This window comes from Schistocerca gregaria, chromosome 8 (genome assembly GCF_023897955.1).
Source record: "Schistocerca gregaria isolate iqSchGreg1 chromosome 8, iqSchGreg1.2, whole genome shotgun sequence".
Classification (NCBI taxonomy): domain Eukaryota; kingdom Metazoa; phylum Arthropoda; class Insecta; order Orthoptera; family Acrididae; genus Schistocerca; species Schistocerca gregaria.
In genome coordinates, this window is record NC_064927.1 from 386,914,718 (window position 1) to 386,938,289 (window position 23,572).

Below are 23,572 nucleotides of genomic sequence, written 5' to 3' on the forward strand. Positions count from 1 at the left end.
AGCCCTACTATGTATTCTAGTGATTGTGGCCTTAGCTTCCTACTGCGCTCACGCCTCGTCAGCCCTACTATGTATTCTAGTGATTGTGGCCTTAGCTTCCTACTGCGCTCACGCCTCGTCAGCCCTACTATGTATTCTAGTGATTGTGGCCTTAGCTTCCTACTGCGCTCACGCCTCGTCAGCCCTACTATGTATTCTAGTGATTGTGGCCTTAGCTTCCTACTGCGCTCACGCCTCGTCAGCCCTACTATGTATTCTAGTGATTGTGGCCTTAGCTTCCTACTGCGCTCACGCCTCGTCAGCCCTACTATGTATTCTAGTGATTGTGGCCTTAGCTTCCTACTGCGCTCACGCCTCGTCAGCCCTACTATGTATTCTAGTGATTGTGGCCTTAGCTTCCTACTGCGCTCACGCCTCGTCAGCCTTACTATGTATTCTAGTGATTGTGGCCTTAGCTTCCTACTGCGCTCACGCCTCGTCAGCCCTACTATGTATTCTAGTGATTGTGGCCTTAGCTTCCTACTGCGCTCACGCCTCGTCAGCCCTACTATGTATTCTAGTGATTGTGGCCTTAGCTTCCTACTGCGCTCACGCCTCGTCAGCCCTACTATGTATTCTAGTGATTGTGGCCTTAGCCTCCTACTGCGCTCACGCCTCGTCAGCCCTACTATGTATTCTAGTGATTGTGGCCTTAGCTTCCTACTGCGCTCACGCCTCGTCAGCCCTACTATGTATTCTAGTGATTGTGGCCTTAGCTTCCTACTGCGCTCACGCCTCGTCAGCCCTACTATGTATTCTAGTGATTGTGGCCTTAGCTTCCTACTGCGCTCACGCCTCGTCAGCCCTACTATGTATTCTAGTGATTGTGGCCTTAGCTTCCTACTGCGCTCACGCCTCGTCAGCCCTACTATGTATTCTAGTGATTGTGGCCTTAGCTTCCTACTGCGCTCACGCCTCGTCAGCCCTACTATGTATTCTAGTGATTGTGGCCTTAGCTTCCTACTGCGCTCACGCCTCGTCAGCCCTACTATGTATTCTAGTGATTGTGGCCTTAGCCTCCTACTGCGCTCACGCCTCGTCAGCCCTACTATGTATTCTAGTGATTGTGGCCTTAGCTTCCTACTGCGCTCACGCCTCGTCAGCCCTACTATGTATTCTAGTGATTGTGGCCTTAGCTTCCTACTGCGCTCACGCCTCGTCAGCCCTACTATGTATTCTAGTGATTGTGGCCTTAGCTTCCTACTGCGCTCACGCCTCGTCAGCCCTACTATGTATTCTAGTGATTGTGGCCTTAGCTTCCTACTGCGCTCACGCCTCGTCAGCCCTACTATGTATTCTAGTGATTGTGGCCTTAGCTTCCTACTGCGCTCACGCCTCGTCAGCCCTACTATGTATTCTAGTGATTGTGGCCTTAGCTTCCTACTGCGCTCACGCCTCGTCAGCCCTACTATGTATTCTAGTGATTGTGGCCTTAGCTTCCTACTGCGCTCACGCCTCGTCAGCCCTACTATGTATTCTAGTGATTGTGGCCTTAGCTTCCTACTGCGCTCACGCCTCGTCAGCCCTACTATGTATTCTAGTGATTGTGGCCTTAGCTTCCTACTGCGCTCACGCCTCGTCAGCCCTACTATGTATTCTAGTGATTGTGGCCTTAGCTTCCTACTGCGCTCACGCCTCGTCAGCCCTACTATGTATTCTAGTGATTGTGGCCTTAACAATTAGGCTATCTGAGCACACCTTCAAGACTGATTCGATGGTTCCTTAACTCTGAAGTCTGCATTTAAGATTTCCAAACTACGACCAGAAATTCTTCTGCAGGCTACGGGACAATAGCGCCATTAGTGAAATGGACTCTGTGGAGTGCCGTGGCTTAAGCTGCCACAAGGGATGCATATATATGATATGACTGAAATATACTAAAGTGAAATGAATGGAAAGCTTCAGTGACAATGAAAGGTTGAACCAGGTCTGGAGGAGTGCTCACACAGCCTAATCGTTAAGGTAATTGCCTCCAATAAGCGCAAAACCTGCGTTCGAGATCCAGCGTGGCACAGATTTTAGGTTCTAACTATAGCTTTATTACAAATCAGGTTCAGCGTTTCTAATGACTTGCACTTATGACACTGCATCTTAGTTCTTTTCATGAAGTACGTAAAGATTTTTCAGAGACCACTACCAGTCAAAGAATTTAAACAATTTAATGAAGCAACATGTTTCGAGGTATGAACTTGATCTTCAGGCTATAATAGCAATACAAAAGCATTTAACAAAAATACATGTAGACGCTATTCTGCACAGTCTTGGAATGCCCCTTGGTCGTTCTGTGTAGAAAAAGTGTGGCAGCCAATATGTTCGTTGTTGGTCTGCTATTCACATTTTTAAAAAAATATAAGACATGGTTGTGTTTATATAGTGTGTTCAGTTATCTCCACTGCTATGGCTCCTAGGAACTTGTTAATCACTGTTCATGAATTAACAAAGAAAAATTAAAACATGACAGCACAGACAGTTCTCCTTCGCAGCAGAAACAAGATGGCGGTCAAAGCCCAGCTTTTCTCACTTTAAGCATCGATATGTCGATCCTGGTGTTTTCTGTCACTTGCAATGTCTTCTGCACATTTTGCTATCTTATCTCCCATGTTGGTCGATTAACTGTATTACAATACGAAGACTTCGAAAATTTGATATTAAAATGACAGTTTTACGTTAAGATATCTCCTAGATATGTTAATGTCGTGTATATGGTATATAATAAAACTGAAGAAGCAACAGAAACTTTGTCAGGTAGACTTAATAATTTACACAAAAACATCCACTTCATCGTAGATGCATCACAAAGATGAAAAAAACATTTGTTTTAGACGTGGAAATACCTAATACAAACCACACCTTGAACATTAATGTACACAGAAAACTAAGAAAAAAGTTGATCTCTGAGTCGTCTTATACAGAGCACAGAAATTTCCAATTAGCGCTGCCGAATATGATACAAAAAATACCATATAACTGTGGTTATCATTAACGTGAAATATATGCACTTTTCCAACACGTAACAGGAAGTAAAGTTATACAAATTAACACAGCCACTATCCACAACAACATACAAAAAACGACATATATAAATATACCTTATTCAGGAGTCATTTCAGACAAAATAGTTTTCGCAAGGAAGAAACTTGTGCATCATATCTCACCATCACTGAGTAAATATTTCGTTGGCCAAACAGATAGAAATTTTAAAACACGTTTTAAAGAACACAATGACTGTTTAACACTTGATGAACTATAGCAAAGAGTATAGACGAAACAGGACACTGTTGAAGTATAGAGCGCTCTTAAGTACTATACAGGGTGGTCCATTGATAGTGACCGGGCCAAATATCTCGCGAAATAAGCATCAAACGAAAAAACTACAAACAACGGAACTCGCTTTATGATAGATGGCGCTGTAATAGTCACAAACGTATAAGTACGTGGTATCACGTAACATTCCGCCAGTGCAGACGGTACTTGCTTCGTGATACATTACCCGTGTTAAAATGGACCGTTTACCAATTGCGGGAAAGGTCGGTATCGTGTTGATGTATGGCTATTGTGATCAAAATGCCCAATGGGCGTGTGCTATGTGTGCTGCTCGGTATCCTGGACGACATCATCCAAGTGTCCAACCATTCGCCGGATAGTTACGTTATTTAAGGAAACAGGAAGCCACATGTGAAACGTTAACCACGTATGGTGCGGCATTATGGGAGGAAGGATAATTGTCCCCCATTGTATCGATGGCAATCTAAATGGTGCAATGTACGTTGATTTCCTACGTCATGTTCTACCGATGTTACCAGAAGATGTTTCACTGCATGACAGAATGGCGATGTAATTCCAACATGATGGATGTCCGGCACATAGCTCGCGTGCGGTTGAAGCGGTATTGAATAGCATGTTTCATGACAGGTAGATTGGTCGTCGAAGCACCATACCATGGCCCGCACGTTCACCGGAGTTATGTCTGTGGGGAAAGTTAAAGGAGATATTTTGCTATCGTGATCTACCGACAACGCGTGACAACATGCGTCAGCGCATTGCGAATGCATGTGCGAACATTACGGAAGGCGAACTACTCGCTGTTGAGAGGAATGTCGTTACACGAATTGCCAAATGTACTGAGGTTGACGGGCATCATTTTGAGCATTTATTGCATTAATGTGGTATTTACAGGTAATCACGCTGTAACAGCATGCGTTCTCAGAAATGATAAGTTCACAAAGGTACACGTATCACATTGGAACAATCGAAATGAAATGTTCAAACGTACCTACGTTCTGTATTTTAGTTTAAAAAACCTACTTGTTACCAACTGTTCGTCTAAAATTATGAACCATGTTTGTGACTATTACAATGCGAAAAAAGTGGTCCAACTAAAACATTCATATTTCTTTACGTACTACACGAATATGTAGTTAAAAATGGGGGTTCCTATTTAAAAAAAACGCAGTTGATATCCGTTTGACCTATAGCAGCGCCATCTAGCGGGCCAGCCATAGCGCCATCTGGTTTCCCCCTTCAAGCTAGACAAGTTTAGTTCTTCGTAGTTTTTTCGTTTGACGCTTATTTCGTGAGATATTTGGCCCGGTCACGAGCAATAGACCACCCTGTATACTTTAGAGAAGAGATAAGAAATAAACTTCTTGAAGGAAATGGTAATATCCATCTATGGTCACACGTGAAAAAATGTGATCCTAAAAGAAATTACAATTCAAAACCTCACATTCAACAGTTCCAATTCATTTCCGCTAAAGTAGAAAACACATAAAAATTAAGAATATTTATAAATGTATTCCAGAGATATCTTTGTAATTCTTCATAACAACTCCTAGACTGTTATTTTCATACCAAATTGTCAATGTAATATAGTTCGTCGACCAACATCAGAGATAAGACAGCAAGATGTTTATAAGACGGGCCTTTATTTGTACATACTTCAAGAGAGGTACTGTGGCTGCATTTCTTTCAAAGATGCCCTATGGCTTTCTCGAAAGCATAGATAGATGCATCTGTTGTCAAAGTATAGTCGTGATTTAGGCAGCCATTTCATCAGCTGAATTAAAGCGGGAGCTCTTCATATATTCAGCTGCTTCCAACACTGCAAATATGGAAACTACTGCTGTCTTTTCATTCTTTGAAAGTGAGAAGCTGCCCACTTCATTCTCGTTATATACACAGGGGTATGTAGTACTTAAAAGTGCTTACGAGGCTCCCCCAATGCTAAATAAATGTGCTAATTTGTGAAGTATGTTCTAATTTATGCCAAAAATTACAACTATTGCTGTATTTTCTTTCTTTGAAAGTGAGAAGCTGTCAGTTGCATACTAGTTATTTACATAATGGTAAGTATCACAAAAATACTTAAGCGACAACTCCTCCACTGTTAAATAAATATGCTGGTTGTGTGAAGTATGTTCTAATTTGTGCGGAAAAATTACAATTCGCTGTCAGGAAAGTAAACTCTTCCTTTGCTCCTGGAAGTCACTGAAACAACGACAAAAAGTACCAGCAGGAATATGCCTGCACCAGTACCAGAATGTATTTCGACTGCGTCTTTGCTTTATTTGAAGACGTTTCTGTTTGGAAAAGAAGTCTGTCAAAATAACTAGCTCGCAAATTTTCTTTTATACTTTATAGGCGGCTCACAGTGTGACTAAGTCACTTTTTAATTCTTTCTCATAGGTGTCGGTCATTTTTATGTTTTTCGTGCTGACAATGAGTAGCAGTTTGTTTTTACCAGATGCTCAACGTGTTCGGAATATTCACTCGCATTTCCGTGTTTCATGTTTAATTTGTAAATTATTGAAATAACGAGACCCAGAAGCTCTCAGGAATGTGAAGGTGAACAATAACACTTTTTTCAATGACAGCTCATGAAGAAAAAATTGTAGTATTTGAAACTGCATGTTTTCAACCACAACATAGTAAGCTACGATTATACCACTGTGATGGCTTACAACTTGGAACTTTGTTCTATTTCATGCCTTCTGAGACCTTTATATGCCGATAACTTACTATCTGACATGTAATATCAATAGACTGTACCTTTCTGATAGATCCTCAGTGTGCTAGTATATTGGGACAGCATATGATGTGGTTTTATTATAAAACGCGCCAAATGCGAGCTTGACGAAATCCAATATGGCCTCAGCCTGGTGCTTCAGTCAAAGTGTATCTTTGAGAGGAGCACAACACTGATACAGCCACAGCACCTCTCGTAACGTGTATGCAAATAAAAGCACGTGTTTGGAAGGCATTGCAAGTAACTGACATCAGCATCGACTAATCGACAGTTAAATCGAAACAGGCATTATTTTGATCGCAGTCTTGTTTCAGTTGATTAGGAGAGGTGATTGTGACGTCATATTTGAAGTTTTCTTTTCAAACAAGATCCAAGGAGCCATCACAGTGGACGTAATCGAACACACTACAGGAAGACAGCCTTTACATAAAGCAAAGTGTGTGTATATTTTTTTTTAAATTATGTCAACTGCAGTCCAACGTATGAACATATTAGTTTATCTTCCTCTTTCTCAATAGGATGACCAGAGCTCATACCAAGACTATGCAGATCACGATTGACATTTACGTGTACTTTAGTTAAATGTTTTTCTATTGGCATTGTAGCCTGAAGGTGAAGTTCATACGTCGAAACGGGTTGCTTTTTTCTTTTGCTTCTTGTTTGTTTTCTCAATTCTCCACAAAGTGGGCGGTCTGGCAGCACATAAAAACAGTTTCAGCCAGAGCTTACATATGTCTAAAAGATGGTTAAATTATAGAAAAAGAAGACAATAATAGATGATTTTTATTTAAAACACACTGGTGGACGGTATGTACGACTTTTACATAAGGATATATGACAATGAAGGAATTTTAAAAACCCACAGGCGGAAAATATTAATGATTTTTAAAACTTCTTTGACGATTTCATAATATAACTGAAATACAGAGTCATTGATGATAATGTGAATGATGCCTTGGTGTAATGGTAAAGCTGGTGATACGTACAAAAGTTGATGTTCATGATGAAGGTATCACTGGCAGTCGAGATAACAGGCATCTTATCCGCATGGCTGTAACGGATCGTGCAGCCAAGTCTCGATCCCTGAGTCAACAGATGGGGACCTTTGCAAGACAACAACCGTCTACACGAACAGTTGGACGACGTTTGCAGCAGCATGGACTATCAGCTCGGAGACCTTGGCAGTGGTTACCCTTGACGCCGCATTACAGACAGGAGCCCCTGCGATGCTGTACTCAACGACGAACCTGGGTGCACGAATGGCAAAACGTTATTTTCTCGGATGAATGCTGGTTCTGTTTACAGCATCATGATCGTCGCGTCCGTGTTTGGAGACATCGCGGTGAACTGAACGCACATTGTAAGCGTGTATTCGTCATCGCCATACCGACGTATCACCCGGCGTGATGGTGTGGGGTGCCATTGGTTACACGTCTCGGTCACATGTTGTTCGTATTGACGGCAATTTGAACAGTGGACGTTACATTTCAGATGTGTTACGATCCGTGGCTCTACCCTTCATTCGATCCCTGCGAAACCCTACATTTCAGCAGGATAATGCACGATCGCATGTTTCAGGTTCTGTACGGCCCTTTTTTGAATACAGAAAATGTTCGACTGCTGCCCTGGCCACCACATTGTCCAGATCTGTCACCAATTGAAAACGTCTGGTCAATGGTGATTGAGCAACTGGCTCATCACAATACGCCAGTCACTACTCTTGATGAACTGTGGTATCGTGTTGAAGTTGCGTGGGCAGCTGTACCTGTACACGCCATCCAAGGTCTGTTTGGCTCAATACCCAGGCGTATCAAGGCCGTTATTACGGCCTGAGGTGGTTGTTCCGGGAACTGATTTCTCAGATTCTATGCACCCAAATTGCGTGAAAAGGTAATCACATTTCAGTTGTAGTATAATATATTTATCCAATGAATGCCCGTTTATCATCTGCATTTATTCTTGGTGCAGCAATTTTGATGGCTGGTAGTGTATGTGGGACGAAATGTGGTGGTTGTGACAAGACGGTAGCAGAGGAAGGCTTCTATAAGGTGGACACAGGTAAGTGGGGGTGCGTAAGTTTGTAATTTTAAGAGCAGTCGCGAATGCTTTTTGTGTATGAAGGGAAACAAATATGGCTCATTTCCGTTTATTTCGTTCATAAAAAGGTATGTAAGGAACTTGGATGTGGATAATATAGTTTGGATGGAAGCCACATTGTGTGTTGGGGAGGTTTCGATGGGCTGCGAGGAGCTGATAGATTTTAAATATTTTGAAGAAAACTGACATGAGCCTAAAAGGTCGCTAGGATGAGGTACGTGGGGGAACAGTTTGCCTCATTAAATATTTTATAGGTAGTCAAGAAATTGTGTGAAACTTCCTGGCAGATTAAATCTGTGTGCAGCACTGAGACTCGAACTCGGGACCTTTGCCTTTCGCGGGCAAGTGCTCTACCATCTGAGCTACCCAAGCATGACTCACGCCCCGTTCTCACAGCTTTACTTCTGCCACTACCTCGTCTAGTACCTTCCAAACTTTACAGAAGCTGTCCTGCGAACCTTTCAGAGCTAGCACTCCTGAAAGAAAGAATATTGCGGAGACATGGCTTAGCCAAAGCTTGGGGGATGTTTCCAGAATGAGATTTTCACTCTGCAGCGGAGTGTACGCTGATATGAAACTTCCTGGCAGATTTATCAAGAAAGAGAATTTCACTCAAGCTCCTGAGTTTGAATGTCGGTCCGGCATACAGTTTTAATCTGCCAGGAAGTTCCATAACAGCGCACTCTTCGCTGCAGAGTGAAAATCTCATTCTGGAAACATCCCCCAGGCTGTGGCTAAGCCATGTCTCGGCAATATCTTTTCTTTCAGGAGTGTTAGTTCTGCAAGGTCTGCAGGAGAGCTTCTGCGAAGTTGGGAAGGTAGGAGACGAGGTACTGGCAACGCTATCTGAAAAACGTTTTCATATTTTTGAAACAATCGCACTCGTTTAACAGTCAACACGGCTTAAGTTGTGTGATTCATTTCACTTCGCGGCATTTAATCATTAGAAAAATAATAAAATTTACATTTACCAAAATATCGGCCATATTTGTCTAAGACACCTCGTGGAAGATGATTACCGCTGCAAAAGGAGGCCGGCCGAGGTGGTCGAGCGGTTCTAGGCGCTACAGTCTGGAACCCCGCGACCTCTACGGTCGCAGGTTCGAATCGTGCCTCGGGCATGGATGTTTGTGATGTCGTAAGGTTAGTTAGGTTTAAGGGGGATAGGACGTCAAATGGGCCGACTTGGAGCAGGAGAGGCACCACAGGACATTTTAATTTCCACTGTCTATACTTTTACAAATAAATTCGTAAAACTTTGTCAGCTTGACCAGAAAGGATTCAGAATTCACACTCTTGGCAGTGGAACTTCGAAAATAATAACGAAATAATTTTTTTTTACATTTGAAATTTCATAATTTTTTTCACTTATTAATGCAGCAATTGTTGGTAAAGGTACATTTTTCTTCATGAGTAAGAGAGATCCTTCGATGAATTTTGCACAGCGTACAAACCATACTTAAAGGCGTATAACACTCTAGAATTTTCCAAATCTATTAAAATCTGTGGTAAAAATTGAGGTAAATAACTATAAAATTTGTGTTTTTTTTCAAATAACGAACTTTAAAATATAACAGCTCATTCGTTTTTTCATAAATTAAATAAATTCTAGAGTTTCATATACCTGTAAGTAATGTATGTATGCTGTACAAAATTCATCGAAGACTCTCTCTAACTTACGAAGAAAAGTGTACATATAGCAACAAATGCAGCCATTAGTAAGTGAAAAAATGATGAATTTTCACACGCAAAAAAATTAATTTTGTTATGTTTTCGAACTTCCAGTGCAATGAGTGTGAATCCTGAATCCTTCCTGGTGATGCTGACAAACTTTTATGAATTTATTTGTAAAAGTATAGACAGTGTAAATTAAAATGTCCTGTGGTGCCTCCCCTGCTCCAAGTCGGCCCGTTTCACGTCCTACCCCCCTTAAGTAGTTCTAAGTTGTCGGGGACTGATGACCTCCGCAGTTAAGTCCCATAGCGCTCAGAGCCATTTGAACCACTTCTGCAAAAGGCGTGTGTGCCGCACAGGTGCAGCTGCAGGTGCTGGTGCCGGACACGTCCCCAGAGGGCGCGCTGGTACCGGCGACCTCCTTCTGCGTGGAAGGCGTGCGCGTGGGCAGCACAGTACTGCACGTCGCCTTCGCCTGCGTGTGTGCGGGGGCGGCGCCCTGCGTGCGCAAGTGCTGCAAGGACTACCAGGCCTACGACCCCGCCGGCGAGGGCCGCTGCGCCCAAGTCTCGGACGAGGAGTGGGATAGGGACCCCGACATCGGCTTCTGGCGGCCCACGCTGCAGGTCTGTACCGACCACTGGAGAGGGCGTGCGCAGCGGTCTGAAACTGCACTGTTGTTGTTGTTGTTGTTGTTGTCTTCAGACCTGAGACTGGTTTGATGCAGCTCTCCATGCTACTCTATCCTGTGCAAGCTTCTTCATCTCCCAGTACATACTTCAACCTACATCCATCTGAATCTGCATAGTGTATTCATCTTTTGGTCTCCCTCTACGATTTTTACCCTCCACCCTGCCCCCCAATACTAATTTGGTGATCCATTGATGCCTCAGAATATGCGTTACCAACCGATCCCTTCTTCTAGTCAAGTTGTGCCACAAACGTCTCTTCTCTCCATTTCTATTCAATACCTCCTCATTAGTTATGTGATCTACCCATCTAATCTTCAGCATTCTTCTCTAGCACCACATTTCGAAAGCTTCTATTCTCTTCCTGTCCAAACTATTCATCGTCCATGTTTCACTTCCATACATGGCTACACTCCATACAAATACTTTCAGAAATGACTTCCTGACACTTAAATCTATACTCGATGTTAACAAATTTATCTTCTTCAGAAACTCTTTCCTTGCCATTGCCAGTCTACATTTTATATCCTCTCTACTTCGACCATCATCAGTTATTTTGCTCCTCAAATAGCGAAAGTCCTTTAGTACCTTAAGTGTTTCATTTCCTAATCCAATTCCCTCAGCGTCATCCGACTTAATTCGACTGCATTCCATTATTCTCGTTTTACTTTTGTTGATGTTCATATTATATCCACCTTTCAAGACTCCATCCATTCCGTTCAACTGCTCTTCCAAGTCCTTTGCTGTCTCTGACAGAATTACAATGTCATCGGCGAACATCAAAGTTTTTATTTCTTCTCCATGGATTTTAATACTTACTCCGAATTTTTCTTTTGTATCCTTTACTGCTTTGCTCAATATACAGATTGAACAACATCAGAGAGAGACTACAACCCTGTCTCACTCCCTTCCCAACCACTGCTTCCCTTTCATGTCCCTCGACTCTTATAGCTGCCGTCTGGTTTCTGTACAAATTGTAAATAGCCTTTCACTCCCTGTATTTTACCCCTGCCACCTTTAGAATTTGAAAGAGTGTATTCCAGTCAACATTGTCAAAAGCTTTCTCTAAGTCTACAAATGCTAGAAACGGAGGTTTGCCCTTCCTTAACCTTTCTTCTAAGATAAGTCTTAGGGCCAGCATTGCCTCAGGTGTTCCAACATTTCTACGCAATCCAAACTGAACTGCGCAGCAGAATTAAAGGATCACTTTTTCAGACATAATTCCAACCCATTATGACGAATAAGTTTGAAAGTCGGTGATATACTCTTTCTATCAGGTCAATCAATAAACTGTTCTCGCAACCAGTTTCGATAACAAGGGACAAACAAACAGTTATCTTTAACGGTAATAAGACAATGGATTAATTCGCCCCAACGCTTCACTTTAAATTTTGCATTTATTGTCACACCCTGTAACACTACTGTCCGTTACTGCTATACCATAACCTTAAAGTTGGAGTCAGGTCGTGAAATAAAACTATCTTATTAAAGCAGTTATGGTATAATGCAACAGGGCAGTGTTACCCTCTGAGAGGAATTTTACTATGTTGACCGTGGTGTACCTAACGGAGGTGGCTTATCGGGAGTGAAAGTCAGAATTACGTAAATACACTCCTGGAAATTGAAATAAGAACACCGTGAATTCATTGTCCCAGGAAGGGGAAACTTTATTGACACATTCCTGGGGTCAGATACATCACATGATCACACTGACAGAACCACAGGCATATAGACACAGGCAACAGAGCATGCACAATGTCGGCACTAGTACAGTGTATATCAACCTTTCGCAGCAATGCAGGCTGCTATTCCCCCATGGAGACGATCGTAGAGATGCTGGATGTAGTCCTGTGGAACGGCTTGCCATGCCATTTCCACCTGCCGCCTCAGTTGGACCAGCGTTAGTGCTGGACGTGCAGACCGCGTGAGGCGACGCTTCATCCAGTCCCAAACATGCTCAATGGGGGACAGATCCGGAGATCTTGCTGGCCAGGGTAGTTGACTTACACCTTCTAGAGCACGTTGGGTGGCACGGGATACGTGCGGACGTGCATTGTCCTGTTGGAACAGCAAGTTCCCTTGCTGGTCTAGGAATGGTAGAACGATGGGTTCGATGACGGTTTGGATGTATCGTGCACTATTCAGTGTCCCCTCGACGATCACCAGAGGTGTACGGCCAGTGTAGGAGATCGCTCCCCACACCATGATGCCGGGTGTTGGCCCTGTGTGCCTCGGTCGTATGCAGTCCTGATTGTGGCGCTCACCTGCACGGCGCCAAACACGCATACGACCATCATTGGCACCAAGGCAGAAGCGACTCTCATCGCTGAAGACGACACGTCTCCATTCGTCCCTCCAATCACGCCTGTCGCGACACCACTGGAGGCGGGCTGCACGATGTTGGGGCGTGAGCGGAAGACGGCCTAACGGTGTGCGGGACCGTAGCCCAGCTTCATGGAGACGGTTGCGAATGGTCCTCGCCGATACCCCAGGAGCAACAGTGTCCCTAATTTGCTGGGAAGTGGCGGTGCGGTCCCCTACGGCACTGCGTAGGATCCTACGGTCTTGGCGTGCATCCGTGCGTCGCTGCGGTCCGGTCCCAGGTCGACGGGCACGTGCACCTTCCGCCGACCACTGGCGACAACATCGATGTACTGTGGAGACCTCACGCCCCACGTGTTGAGCAATTCGGCGGTACGTCCACCCGGCCTCCCGCATGCCCACTATACGCCCTCGCTCAAAGTCCGTCAACTGCACATACGGTTCACGTCCACGCTGTCGCGGCATGCTACCAGTGTTAAAGACTGCGATGGAGCTCCGTATGCCACGGCAAACTGGCTGACACTGACGGCGGCGGTGCACAAATGCTGCGCAGCTAGCGCCATTCGACGGCCAACACCGCGGTTCCTGGTGTGTCCGCTGTGCCGTGCGTGTGATCATTGCTTGTACAGCCCTCTCGCAGTGTCCGGAGCAAGTATGGTGGGTCTGACACACCGGTGTCAATGTGTTCTTTTTTCCATTTCCAGGAGTGTATTTAAACAGTAACAACAATATTTTACCTAACTACACTGTTCAAAGAATAAAGAAAACGGTCGCCAGCCTGCTTAGGCAAGACAATGACTGACGTTCTTGTTCCAGAAAACTGGTGTGAGTAACTTTAACGGACAAACACAACCTATATTTTGCCACACGCGAATGCAATGAACTCTGACACCTGCATATATTGACGTTAAGTCTGGAGTTGACAGAGTAGAACAAATTATTTGCATAAATATAACAGATAACAATACACACTGTTACTTTCAGGGCTTATTCAAACTGAATGGTCTTTATAACATTACTATTAATATACACTGTATAATCACAAATTGGACATAGTTTCAGCATTACTTTTCAAACATTTTCCTAGCTGACATAAAATTGTAAATGTAGTTCATTGCAAAATTATGAACTGGTCACAGGTTAAATCTCTCTCAGCTAAATGCTTTTCTATTTAGAATGAAAGTTAAATAGAATTCACTAACAGAATACTTCTCACTGTCTTTTGAATAAATAAGTTACTGTTTTCATAGATAGTTGTCTCTCTATTAATCCTTATGCAGCATAGGCACAATAGGCAAACTATGAATCCTGTTACAACATTAATATGCACTTTTAATACACAAGAGGAACCAGTGCTTAACAAGCATGAGTACATAATTTTCCACAATTTCAGTTTTGCACTTTTACTATACTGAGACACAACATTAACATACTTGTAAGATACTGAGTCACTTTCTGCGATTTACAACAGGCAGCAATGTGATCATTTACTAAGCAAAACTTTATAAGCCTCAGTCTTAAGAACGTTTAATTTTGAAGTTGGCAACAACATATTAATAAGCAGTTTTAATACGAAAATTATTTTCAGCAAGCATCATTTCCTTTAGTTTCCTCTCTTGCCACATTAACTTCCTTTCAATAAAGGACACTCGGTAAGCACTTTAGCGTGGGAGGGACCCTAAGTGGATATGTGACTGAGGATAAATCACGGTAGGTACAAAAGTTCAGTTAAAAAATTACCTTGTATTGGAGTAAACTAAACATCCAATAAGCTGATCCTTCACTGTACATTACTATAGTGTTCCATTACAGTGATTGCGCAATGTGGTGGCGATTGCATGTTGGTAGGTGGATTTGCAGGTAGAACTGCCGGACTCTGTCATTTCTTGGTGGCGATGATAGACATCAATTCCAGAATAGTTCCAGCCCTTTATATATCCATCCGAGGCGTGGAAATCGCCAGGAAAAGTCTCTCTCAGGACGAACACAATACACAACTTTTACATGAGCAGTTGACAGTTTGGTAGCTGGTTCCCAACTGACTCTTGTTCCACCTTTCTACCTAGGCCAATCACAATTTGCGCACGCTACACAGCTCCGTTCCCGAGGGGAACCACAACACCTTTTACATACAAAATAACTAAGAACCCTAACTGAAGGTCAACAGTTTACATAACAGAGAACAAACATTTTAAATAAAACTGAACCTTTGCACATACTGACAATTCTAAAACATTGTTTAAACAAATCCAAGTATATGCAGTAAGTTTTGTCTCCCTCCAATTGCGACAAAGAATTTAAATCACATATACACTACATTGCATAGAATCAAATCATGACATCAAAGTTTTTACAAAGAAAGGAGTATACAATTTTGTGTTATCTATTCAATCAAACATTTTTACAGAAGCTCAACGATGTAACATTAAATAAAACAAAAGGGAAAATAAATCAGTAGAGTATTAGAGCTATGGTGTTACAACTGTATGGCCTGCAGAGATTTGTTTGTTTTTATTTAATGGAATTTTTATGTTGTTCACAAATTGCAACACCTTCTAAACTTTTTACGCTAATTAAGGCCATATGAGAATGATCTTTTTCGAATATACTTCTGACCAAAAAGCGATTCTGCTAGCTGGAGTCGGAAGTTTTTGTTAAACCTGCCTTTGCGTTCTTGTGGGGATATTTCCACAGCAATTTTTGTCCTCTACCAAATATTTCCTTATATCGAATAGAGAAGTAAAATACCAATTTTCGTAATTTTAGCTTATATTTTTTTTTAATGTAACGAAGTATTTTCTTAAAAATATTCATCCTCTATTGGACTCCGCTAGTGGTCAAATTTCCAGAAACGCTGAAGCACGTATTTTTTATCTCTAAGCAAGAAGTCAAATACAAATTGTCATAGATGTAGCCTAAAATTTCCTTTAGCAATTATTTGGCAAGTACTGAGTTTCAAAAAAGGGTTTCATCCATTATTTCACCTCCTTAGTAGCTGAATTTCCAAAAATGTACTGCAAGCAGTAATTATCTCATCACGTAAATTTCGTGCCTATCCATACTCTTTGTGTTAGCTGTTGAGCTGCCTCCGAGCACGGTTATTCCAAAATCGAAAAACAGACTAACACAGTCACTACATTTGTTGACAAGCTGTACTGATTTTTACGCATCAAAAGGCACAGTAAACGTTCGTCCACATTTGATGAAAATAAGTTTATTACAACAACAACAAAATGGTTCATAAAGTGCTCTGAGCACTATGGGACTTAACATCTGAGGTCGTCCGTCCCCTAGAACTTAGAACTACTTAAACCTAACTAACCTAAGGACTTTACACGCATGCATGCCCGAGGCAGGATTCGAACCTGCGACCGTAGCAGTCGCACGGTTCCGGGCTGCGCGTCTAGAACCGCGAGACCACCGCGGCAGGCGAATTTTTCTTCCTCAGTTGTTCTCTCAGTCAGTCTCGTATAGCACCTAAGGCAGTCCTTCCTCTACCAGAGTGAGCGTCATATAGGCTTTAGCGGACTGGCGTCTGCACCACACATAACTCCACGATTTTGAACTGAGGCAATCGGCGTTCGCCAGGACTCACATGACATGTCAGTCCATTTCCCTTAGTTAAAAAATACTGACGTTATATTCATCCGTTATAGAGATGCCTTTAACAAGGCTTAGTCTTTTTTTAAAAAAACTTCCTACTACTTTATATTGCCAACTGGGCTATTAGTTTGATGTTAAGCATTCGCTATTTCACACTAAACTCCCTCCTCCCAAGTATGAATAACCACATCTTCTCCATCCCCCAACCCCCACCACTCTGTTTAAAAGAAGACCGTGACAGCAGCTTTCTTGCAAAGTGTTGCCATTTAGCTTCAGTACGAACCGTCTGTATGCAGCAAACAGAGCGTTGTTTCTGACATGTTTTCCACCGGACGGGGCTGAGTGTCGGATGGTACGTTTACAGGACCGCACAGCCACCCCGAAGCACTTCGTGCTACGTGCCCGCAAGCCGCGCTGCAGCCTGGGGACCTACCGCACACAGGGCAACGCGTCCGGCTTCGTCTTGCGCGACGACGGCCACCTGCTGGTAAGTCATCCACTCTGTCTACAGCGTTACTCACTTCAAAACGGCCACCATTCTTGATTACAAACTTCCTTCCTTCACAATAAAGTAGGAAACGATGGAAAATTCACTGTAGTTGGTACAGGGCAACTATCTTCAAGTATGCCACGCTGTGCTGAACAAAGTCGACAATGTATGCAAGTGCAAGGTCTACCAGATTGGTACTACGAAGGATAGCCTAACATTTTTGTTAGTGCTGTTGCCGGGTGTCCAGCCGGGTACAGTCGTTTTCGTAACATGGTAGGCTCTGAGCACTATGGGACTTAACATCTGAGGTCATCAGTCCCCTAGAACGTAGAACTACTTAAACCTAACTAACCTAAGGACATCACACACATCCATGCCCGAGGCAGGATTCGAACCTGCGACCGTAGCTGTCGTGCGGCTCCAGACTGTAGCGCTTAGAACCGCTCGGCCACGCCGGCCTGCCGTAACATGGTAGTTGGACAGCATCCCTTGCGTCTCGAAATATCGTGTTGCAAAAACGGCTCCACCCGGGTGGACACCCGACAACAGTACAAACAGTTGATACGCTAGGAAAGCCTAGATCACACCAATGAGTTCTTGTTATCACCTCGAAAAAGTACATTTACTCGTTTAATTTTTGTTTGTTCCCAAATACGTGCGTGCAGTCCTGTTGCACGTTTTATTATGTTAACTGATTCTTTCGCAGATTCTTGGTGGAACAACAAATTTAGAAATGAAGAGCACAATACTGTGTATCTTCTAGTGGATTAAATTACTTGGTTAACCTATTATCGACTTACAAGGCCGTCATCAGACTTTGAATGACTATCGACGTCAAAGAAATTACTAGCAGCATTCGAAAAGATGTTACTCGTCTAGAGCGAGTCACAAACACACGGTAAAGGACATTTTTGACAGTGCAGTCGTAATGCAATAAAAAGGTGAACAGTAAATAAATATCAAAGTAGCATACCTGGAAAAATGTTTACACTGAACTGGAAAACAGTGCCTGTACAGCAATTAAAATTAAATTAACAGTCCCAGCAAAACAAAATTATTACTTGATAAGAGCACCAAGGAATAAGCCGAAGAGATATTGCATATTGAAAGCCATACAGGAGCAGAGTAAAAGAATTCAGGATTATAACAACAAAATATAAGGAGCACATAGGCAACCATAATAAAATACGAGGGTCAGTCAAAAAGTAATGCCTCCTTTTTTTTCTACATTTAATTGTCAGGAAATTTAAATGCAATTACATAGGTTGAAAACCACAACATTGAGGATCATTTTGTCATTTTTCAATGTAATCTCCGCCCATCTCTACAGTTTTGGTCCATCTTTGAACAAGGGCATGTATCCCAGCACGGTAAAAATCACAGCTCTGCTTCCTAGGCCATTGACGCACGGATATTTTGACGGCCTCCTCATCTTCAAAATGGAGCCCACTATGAGCTTCTTTTAGTGGCCCAAACAGATGGAAGTCTGATGGTGCCAGGTCAGGGCTGTATGGGGGATGAGGCAAAACTTCCCATCCAATTTTGACAATCTCGTCAGAGGTGTGACGACTGGTGTGTGGTCTTGCATTGTCATGCAAAAGAAGAACATCTGCCATTGATTTTGTTGGGCGAACTCGCTGAAGACGTGCTTTAAGTTTTTTGAGGGTTGTGACGTATTGAACAGAATTTATTGTGCATCCCTGCTCCAAAAAATCAACCAGAATCACACCCTCTGTATCCCAGAAAACTGTTGCCATAACTTTCCCTGCCGATCGCACAGTTTTGAATTTTTTGTTCCTCGGCGAGCTTGTGTGACGCCACTCCATTGACTGCCTCTTTGATTCGGGTTCAAAAAAATGCACCCATGTTTCGTCCCCGGTCACAATTTTTTTCAGAAACTCATCTCCCTCCAAACGGAAGCGCTGCAAGTGTTGGGAGGCTATTGTTTTCCTTGCCTCTTTATTCTGATCGGTTAACATTCTTGGAACCCACCGTGCACAAACTTTTGAGTACCCGAATTGTTTAATAATCGTGATCACACTGCCTTTACTAAGAGAAATAATGCGACACACTTCATCTGCAGTCACCCGACGGTCACTACGAATGATGTCATCAACCTGCTGAATGTTGTGTGGAGTCACTGCACTCACCGGCCTGCCGCTCCGCTTTTCGTCAGTCAACGGTGTTTGCCCTTCAGCTTCCTTACAACGACGAACCCATCGTCTAACAGTGCTGACATCCACTGTCACAACACCATACACCTTCTTCAGTCTTTCATGAATGCGTATGGGCGTTTCACCTTCTGCATTCAAGAATTCAATCACACAACGCTGTCTCAAACGAACATCGATGTCGGCCATCTTACAAACTTCTGCTGTGCTGCCACCTGTTGACACAGAAATTTACTACTGCAGTGGATTGCAGAAGAAGGTTTGAGGAATGGCGCCAAATTCAAATTTTTCACTTAACTTAATTTTTTTAAGTAGAAAAAAAAATGGGAGGCATTACTTTTTGACCGACCCTCGTAATACGAGTAAATATAGAAAAAAGGAGAAATAGAGAGGAACCGACATTGTCAGAAGCACTGAAAACTTTGACGATGCTGTTTGCTTTTTTATGGGGCGTTCAATTGCGCTGCCATCACCGCCTGTACAAAGTCTCAATTGTCACACAGTCCACTCTGGCCACTGCCAGAAATAATGATGATGAAATGATGGCAACACAAACACCCAGTCCGCAAGCAGAGAAAATATTGAAGCTGGTTTGGAATCAAACCCGGGACCCCTTGATCCAGAGGCAGCAATGCTAGCCACTTTTCTTTCCTTTTTGTTTCTGCGCGTCTGCTCGGAGCGGACGTCACATGACACTCGTTGAAGTTCTTTGTTGATCCTTTCACTCAGCTTTTTTATTACAGAGATCAGCCAGCTCTCTGACCGAACACGCTGAGCTACCGTGCCGGCACCACTAAACCACAAACTGTGGACCGGAAAGTGTGAGGATTACAGTCTGTTAAGTAAGAGCGTGTTCGGCAGTACACACAAATGGTAAAACGTATCACCTTAGGCCGGCCGGGGTGGCCAAGCTGTTCTAGACGCTACAGTCTGGAGCTGCGCGACCGCTACGGTCGTAGGTTCGAATCCTGCCTCGGGCATGGATGTGTGTGATGTCCTTAGGTTAGTTAGGTTTAAGTAGTTCTAAGTTCTGGGGACTGATGACATCAGATGTTAAGTCCCATAGTGCTCAGAGCCATTTGAACCATTTTTGTATCATCTTATTTATTTCAGAATCCAACAGAAGGAATCTTTGGCCTTCATACAATGTCCATAAACCATTAGTGTACTTTGAATTCATGACTGAGATATACAAGAGGAGAATGGTGTGCAGGTACTGCACTGACTCTCACAGTCGCCTGACGCTAATCCTATAGACAATTTATGGTCTTACATCAAAAAGAAGTTGCAAGGAATAAAGATTTCTACTTTGAAACAGCTGTCAAGGCATATTCGACACATGTGGAGGTTTCTTACATGTCAATAAGTGCAAAATTTTGTTGTAATCTTGCCTAGGGGATGCCAAGCAATTATCGATGCTGCGTGTGATTGGACGTATTGTTAATTGTAACTGTTTCTTTTGTTCACGTATGATGTATGTATATATTTCACTTTGTTGTCAGATACATTTTCCTGCTGATTAACCCGACCACGATCTTAGTTAACAGCCTGCAACTAAAATTTAAAAGAGGGGAAGTGCTTTCTTCATTTATGTTTATTTTTATTTCTAGAGTTTCCAGCATCTTTTAACATTTTTTGCTAATTGGAGGACTCGTCGCTGTGGCTGGTAGTGTGGGCCTCACTTAGTACGTGTTTAGCGAACCAGCCGTTGTGTCTCTGCCTGATCGATCAATATAAAACTTACCACAATCAGGACAACTAATTTTAATGTTGTCTAGTAACTGGGTCTTATCATTTGTACTGAAAATACTTTGGGCTGTGGTGTTCTTCACATAACAGGAAACCCTGTACTTGCAGGATTTCAGTGTTACCCCTTCACTCTGTGATTTCTTTCTTTGGTATGGGATTGTACACGACTTTCTGCAGACATTGCAAGGAGCAGCAAAGAGAGCACAGAGGAGGGATGCAATTTTGAATTTTTGTTTCCTGTGTAAGATGTGGTCAATCAGGACAGACAATGAGTTGTTTATGTCTAACAGGGTTTTGAAATCTTTTTTGGACGAGGGAATAGATATTAGACGGTGCACCATTGAGCGGGAAGATGCACGTTTGTATGTTACTAGATTTTGCGAGCAAGAAGATATTACTGTGTCTATAGCTGTAATTTTTATATGAATTCTGAAATGATGTGTTTGTATACTGATGTGAATGGTTATATCTAGGAATACCTCAATGCACTGATAAATGATCCAAGACAGAAACACGCAGCGCTCCACAAGGTGGACCACAGAGTGGTAATTCGTTTTCTGCGCATGGTGTGGAACAATTCTGTAACAATCCATCTGCTGCAGGCAGTGTACAGTAGTAATGCTCCTCATAAGACAGAGTAGCTAGGTGTCGCGACGCTTCTAGTGTGGTTAAACAATTGTGAGTCACATAGAACCAAGTGGCACACGAGCTTACTGTGAAGAACTAGGAATCATAGTCAGCAGTGTCGTGGTCTTGTGATTAGCGCTCGATAACGGAGCCTCGCGTTCGATTGCCGACCGCATCTGGAACTTTCACCGCTCGAGACTGACTATCTGTGCTGTTCTCAACATCATTTAATCACCATCGACGTGCGAGGTCTCCGAAGTGGCGTTAAATAAATGATTTGCACTAGGCAACCGGATCACCTCAGATGGAGCCTCCCAACCAATTACGCCAAACACACATTTCATTTCACCATAAATCTTCCGATGGCAGGTGTAATACAATAGAGGCGATAGCCGAAAAAGTGAAACACAGTCTGGTATTTTGGACGTAGCGTACGTTGCCCCCCACGAGTTTCCACCAGTGTTCACCCCCGCTGAAAAACCCCTCCAGCCCGAGGCACCAGCGGGAATGTTACAGCTGTGCCAGGCCAGTGCAGGTGACGTGTTTAGCGGCCTGATCACCATGCACGAGTACTTAGTGTACCTCTATCAACGGAGACGAAGAAGGAAAGCTAGTCGTGGAAATTTGTGAATTTACCATTTCCAAAAAAGGCGAAGGCCCAAATATTATCGAGTAAAGTAATGCTGTGTTGTATTTGAAACTGCCATGGTGTGGTGCTAACGGATTATGCTAGTGAGAAGTAGACCGAAAATGTAGTATATCTTCAGTTCTACTATATAAAGACAAGTCGTTGTTTAACGTTGTTACCAAAAGTCCCGAAAATTATTCACCAACTTATTTCAGATTTTTACACGATACACTAACAAACATTTGGACGGACGCGTGTTATATATTTCTTTCATACATGTAATATCTAAATATATATGTAATATATAAAAGGGAAAGGTTGTACCAAAAGTCTCGAAAATTTTTTTGCCGATTTACTTCAAATTTTTACACGATATAATAATGAACATAGACAAACTTAGGCTACACATTTTTATGTATGTAATATAAAATATAAGCCATGTCTCCGCAATATCCTTTCTTTCAGGAGTGCTAGTTCTGCAAGGTTCGCAGGAGAGCTTCTGTAAAGTTTGGAAGGTAGGAGACGAGGTACTGGCAGAAGTAAAGCTGTGAGGAGGGGGCGTGAGTCGTGCTTGGGTAGCTCAGTTACGCCGGCACGGTAGCTCAGCGTGTTCGGTCAGAGGGTTAGCTGCCCTCTGTAACAAAAAAACTGAGTCAATCGATCAACAACGAACTTAAACGGACGTCTTGCGACGTTCTCGAGCAGATTCAACGAACAAAAGCGAACAAAATAAGATTACAAAAAAAAAAAAAAAGTTGGTAGAGCACTTGCCCGCGAAAGGCAAAGGTACCAAGTTCGAGTCTCGGTCCCGGAAACAGTTTTAATCTGCCAGGAAGTTTCATATCAGCGCACACTCCACTGCAGAGTGAAAATCTCATTCTGAATATAAAATATATATTTAACGGAGAGAGGGTATAATCATGAAAAGGACGAGATTGCATCAAATTTTTACAGGATACTCTAATTAACATCCGAACAGACCTAGGTTATACACACACACACACACACACACACACACACACACACACATATATATATATATATATATATATATATATATATATATATATATATATATATATATATATATTGTATAATGGGTAAACATTATTAACAAAACTCTTACACGATATTCTAATGACTAATTGAACGACATAGACAAAATTTTTTAAATATATACGATATATAAGCCACGAATCTACTACGTTTTTGTAGCAGGCGGAAAGGTGATACTTGATACTCCGACGTGGCGCGGCCCAGGTGGTGGATGGGGGGAGGGGGGGAGTTTCTAACCAGCCTTCCTGGCGGACTTGAGCGAAATAAAAATCACTTTTCCAGATCACATCTGGAATCGTAAATCCTGACCACGGTAGGACATTGATCATTTATCGGACAATCATCCCAACATGGAGAGTCGTCTAACAAAGAATCTAAAGTCTTGGATACACAGCATCGCGG

General features: G+C 42.7%; 1 protein-coding gene across 1 annotated transcript in view; it reads left to right on the forward strand.

The window, feature by feature from the left end:
• The window catches only part of LOC126284183 (probable G-protein coupled receptor Mth-like 3), a 221,433-nt gene that overhangs the window by 99,478 nt on the left and 98,383 nt on the right, over window positions 1-23,572 (forward strand). The window contains exons 4-5 of the mRNA XM_049982926.1: window positions 10,195-10,461; window positions 16,814-16,936. Coding sequence (XP_049838883.1) covers window positions 10,195-10,461; window positions 16,814-16,936 — 390 coding nt within the window. The remainder of the gene's footprint in view (window positions 1-10,194; window positions 10,462-16,813; window positions 16,937-23,572) is intronic.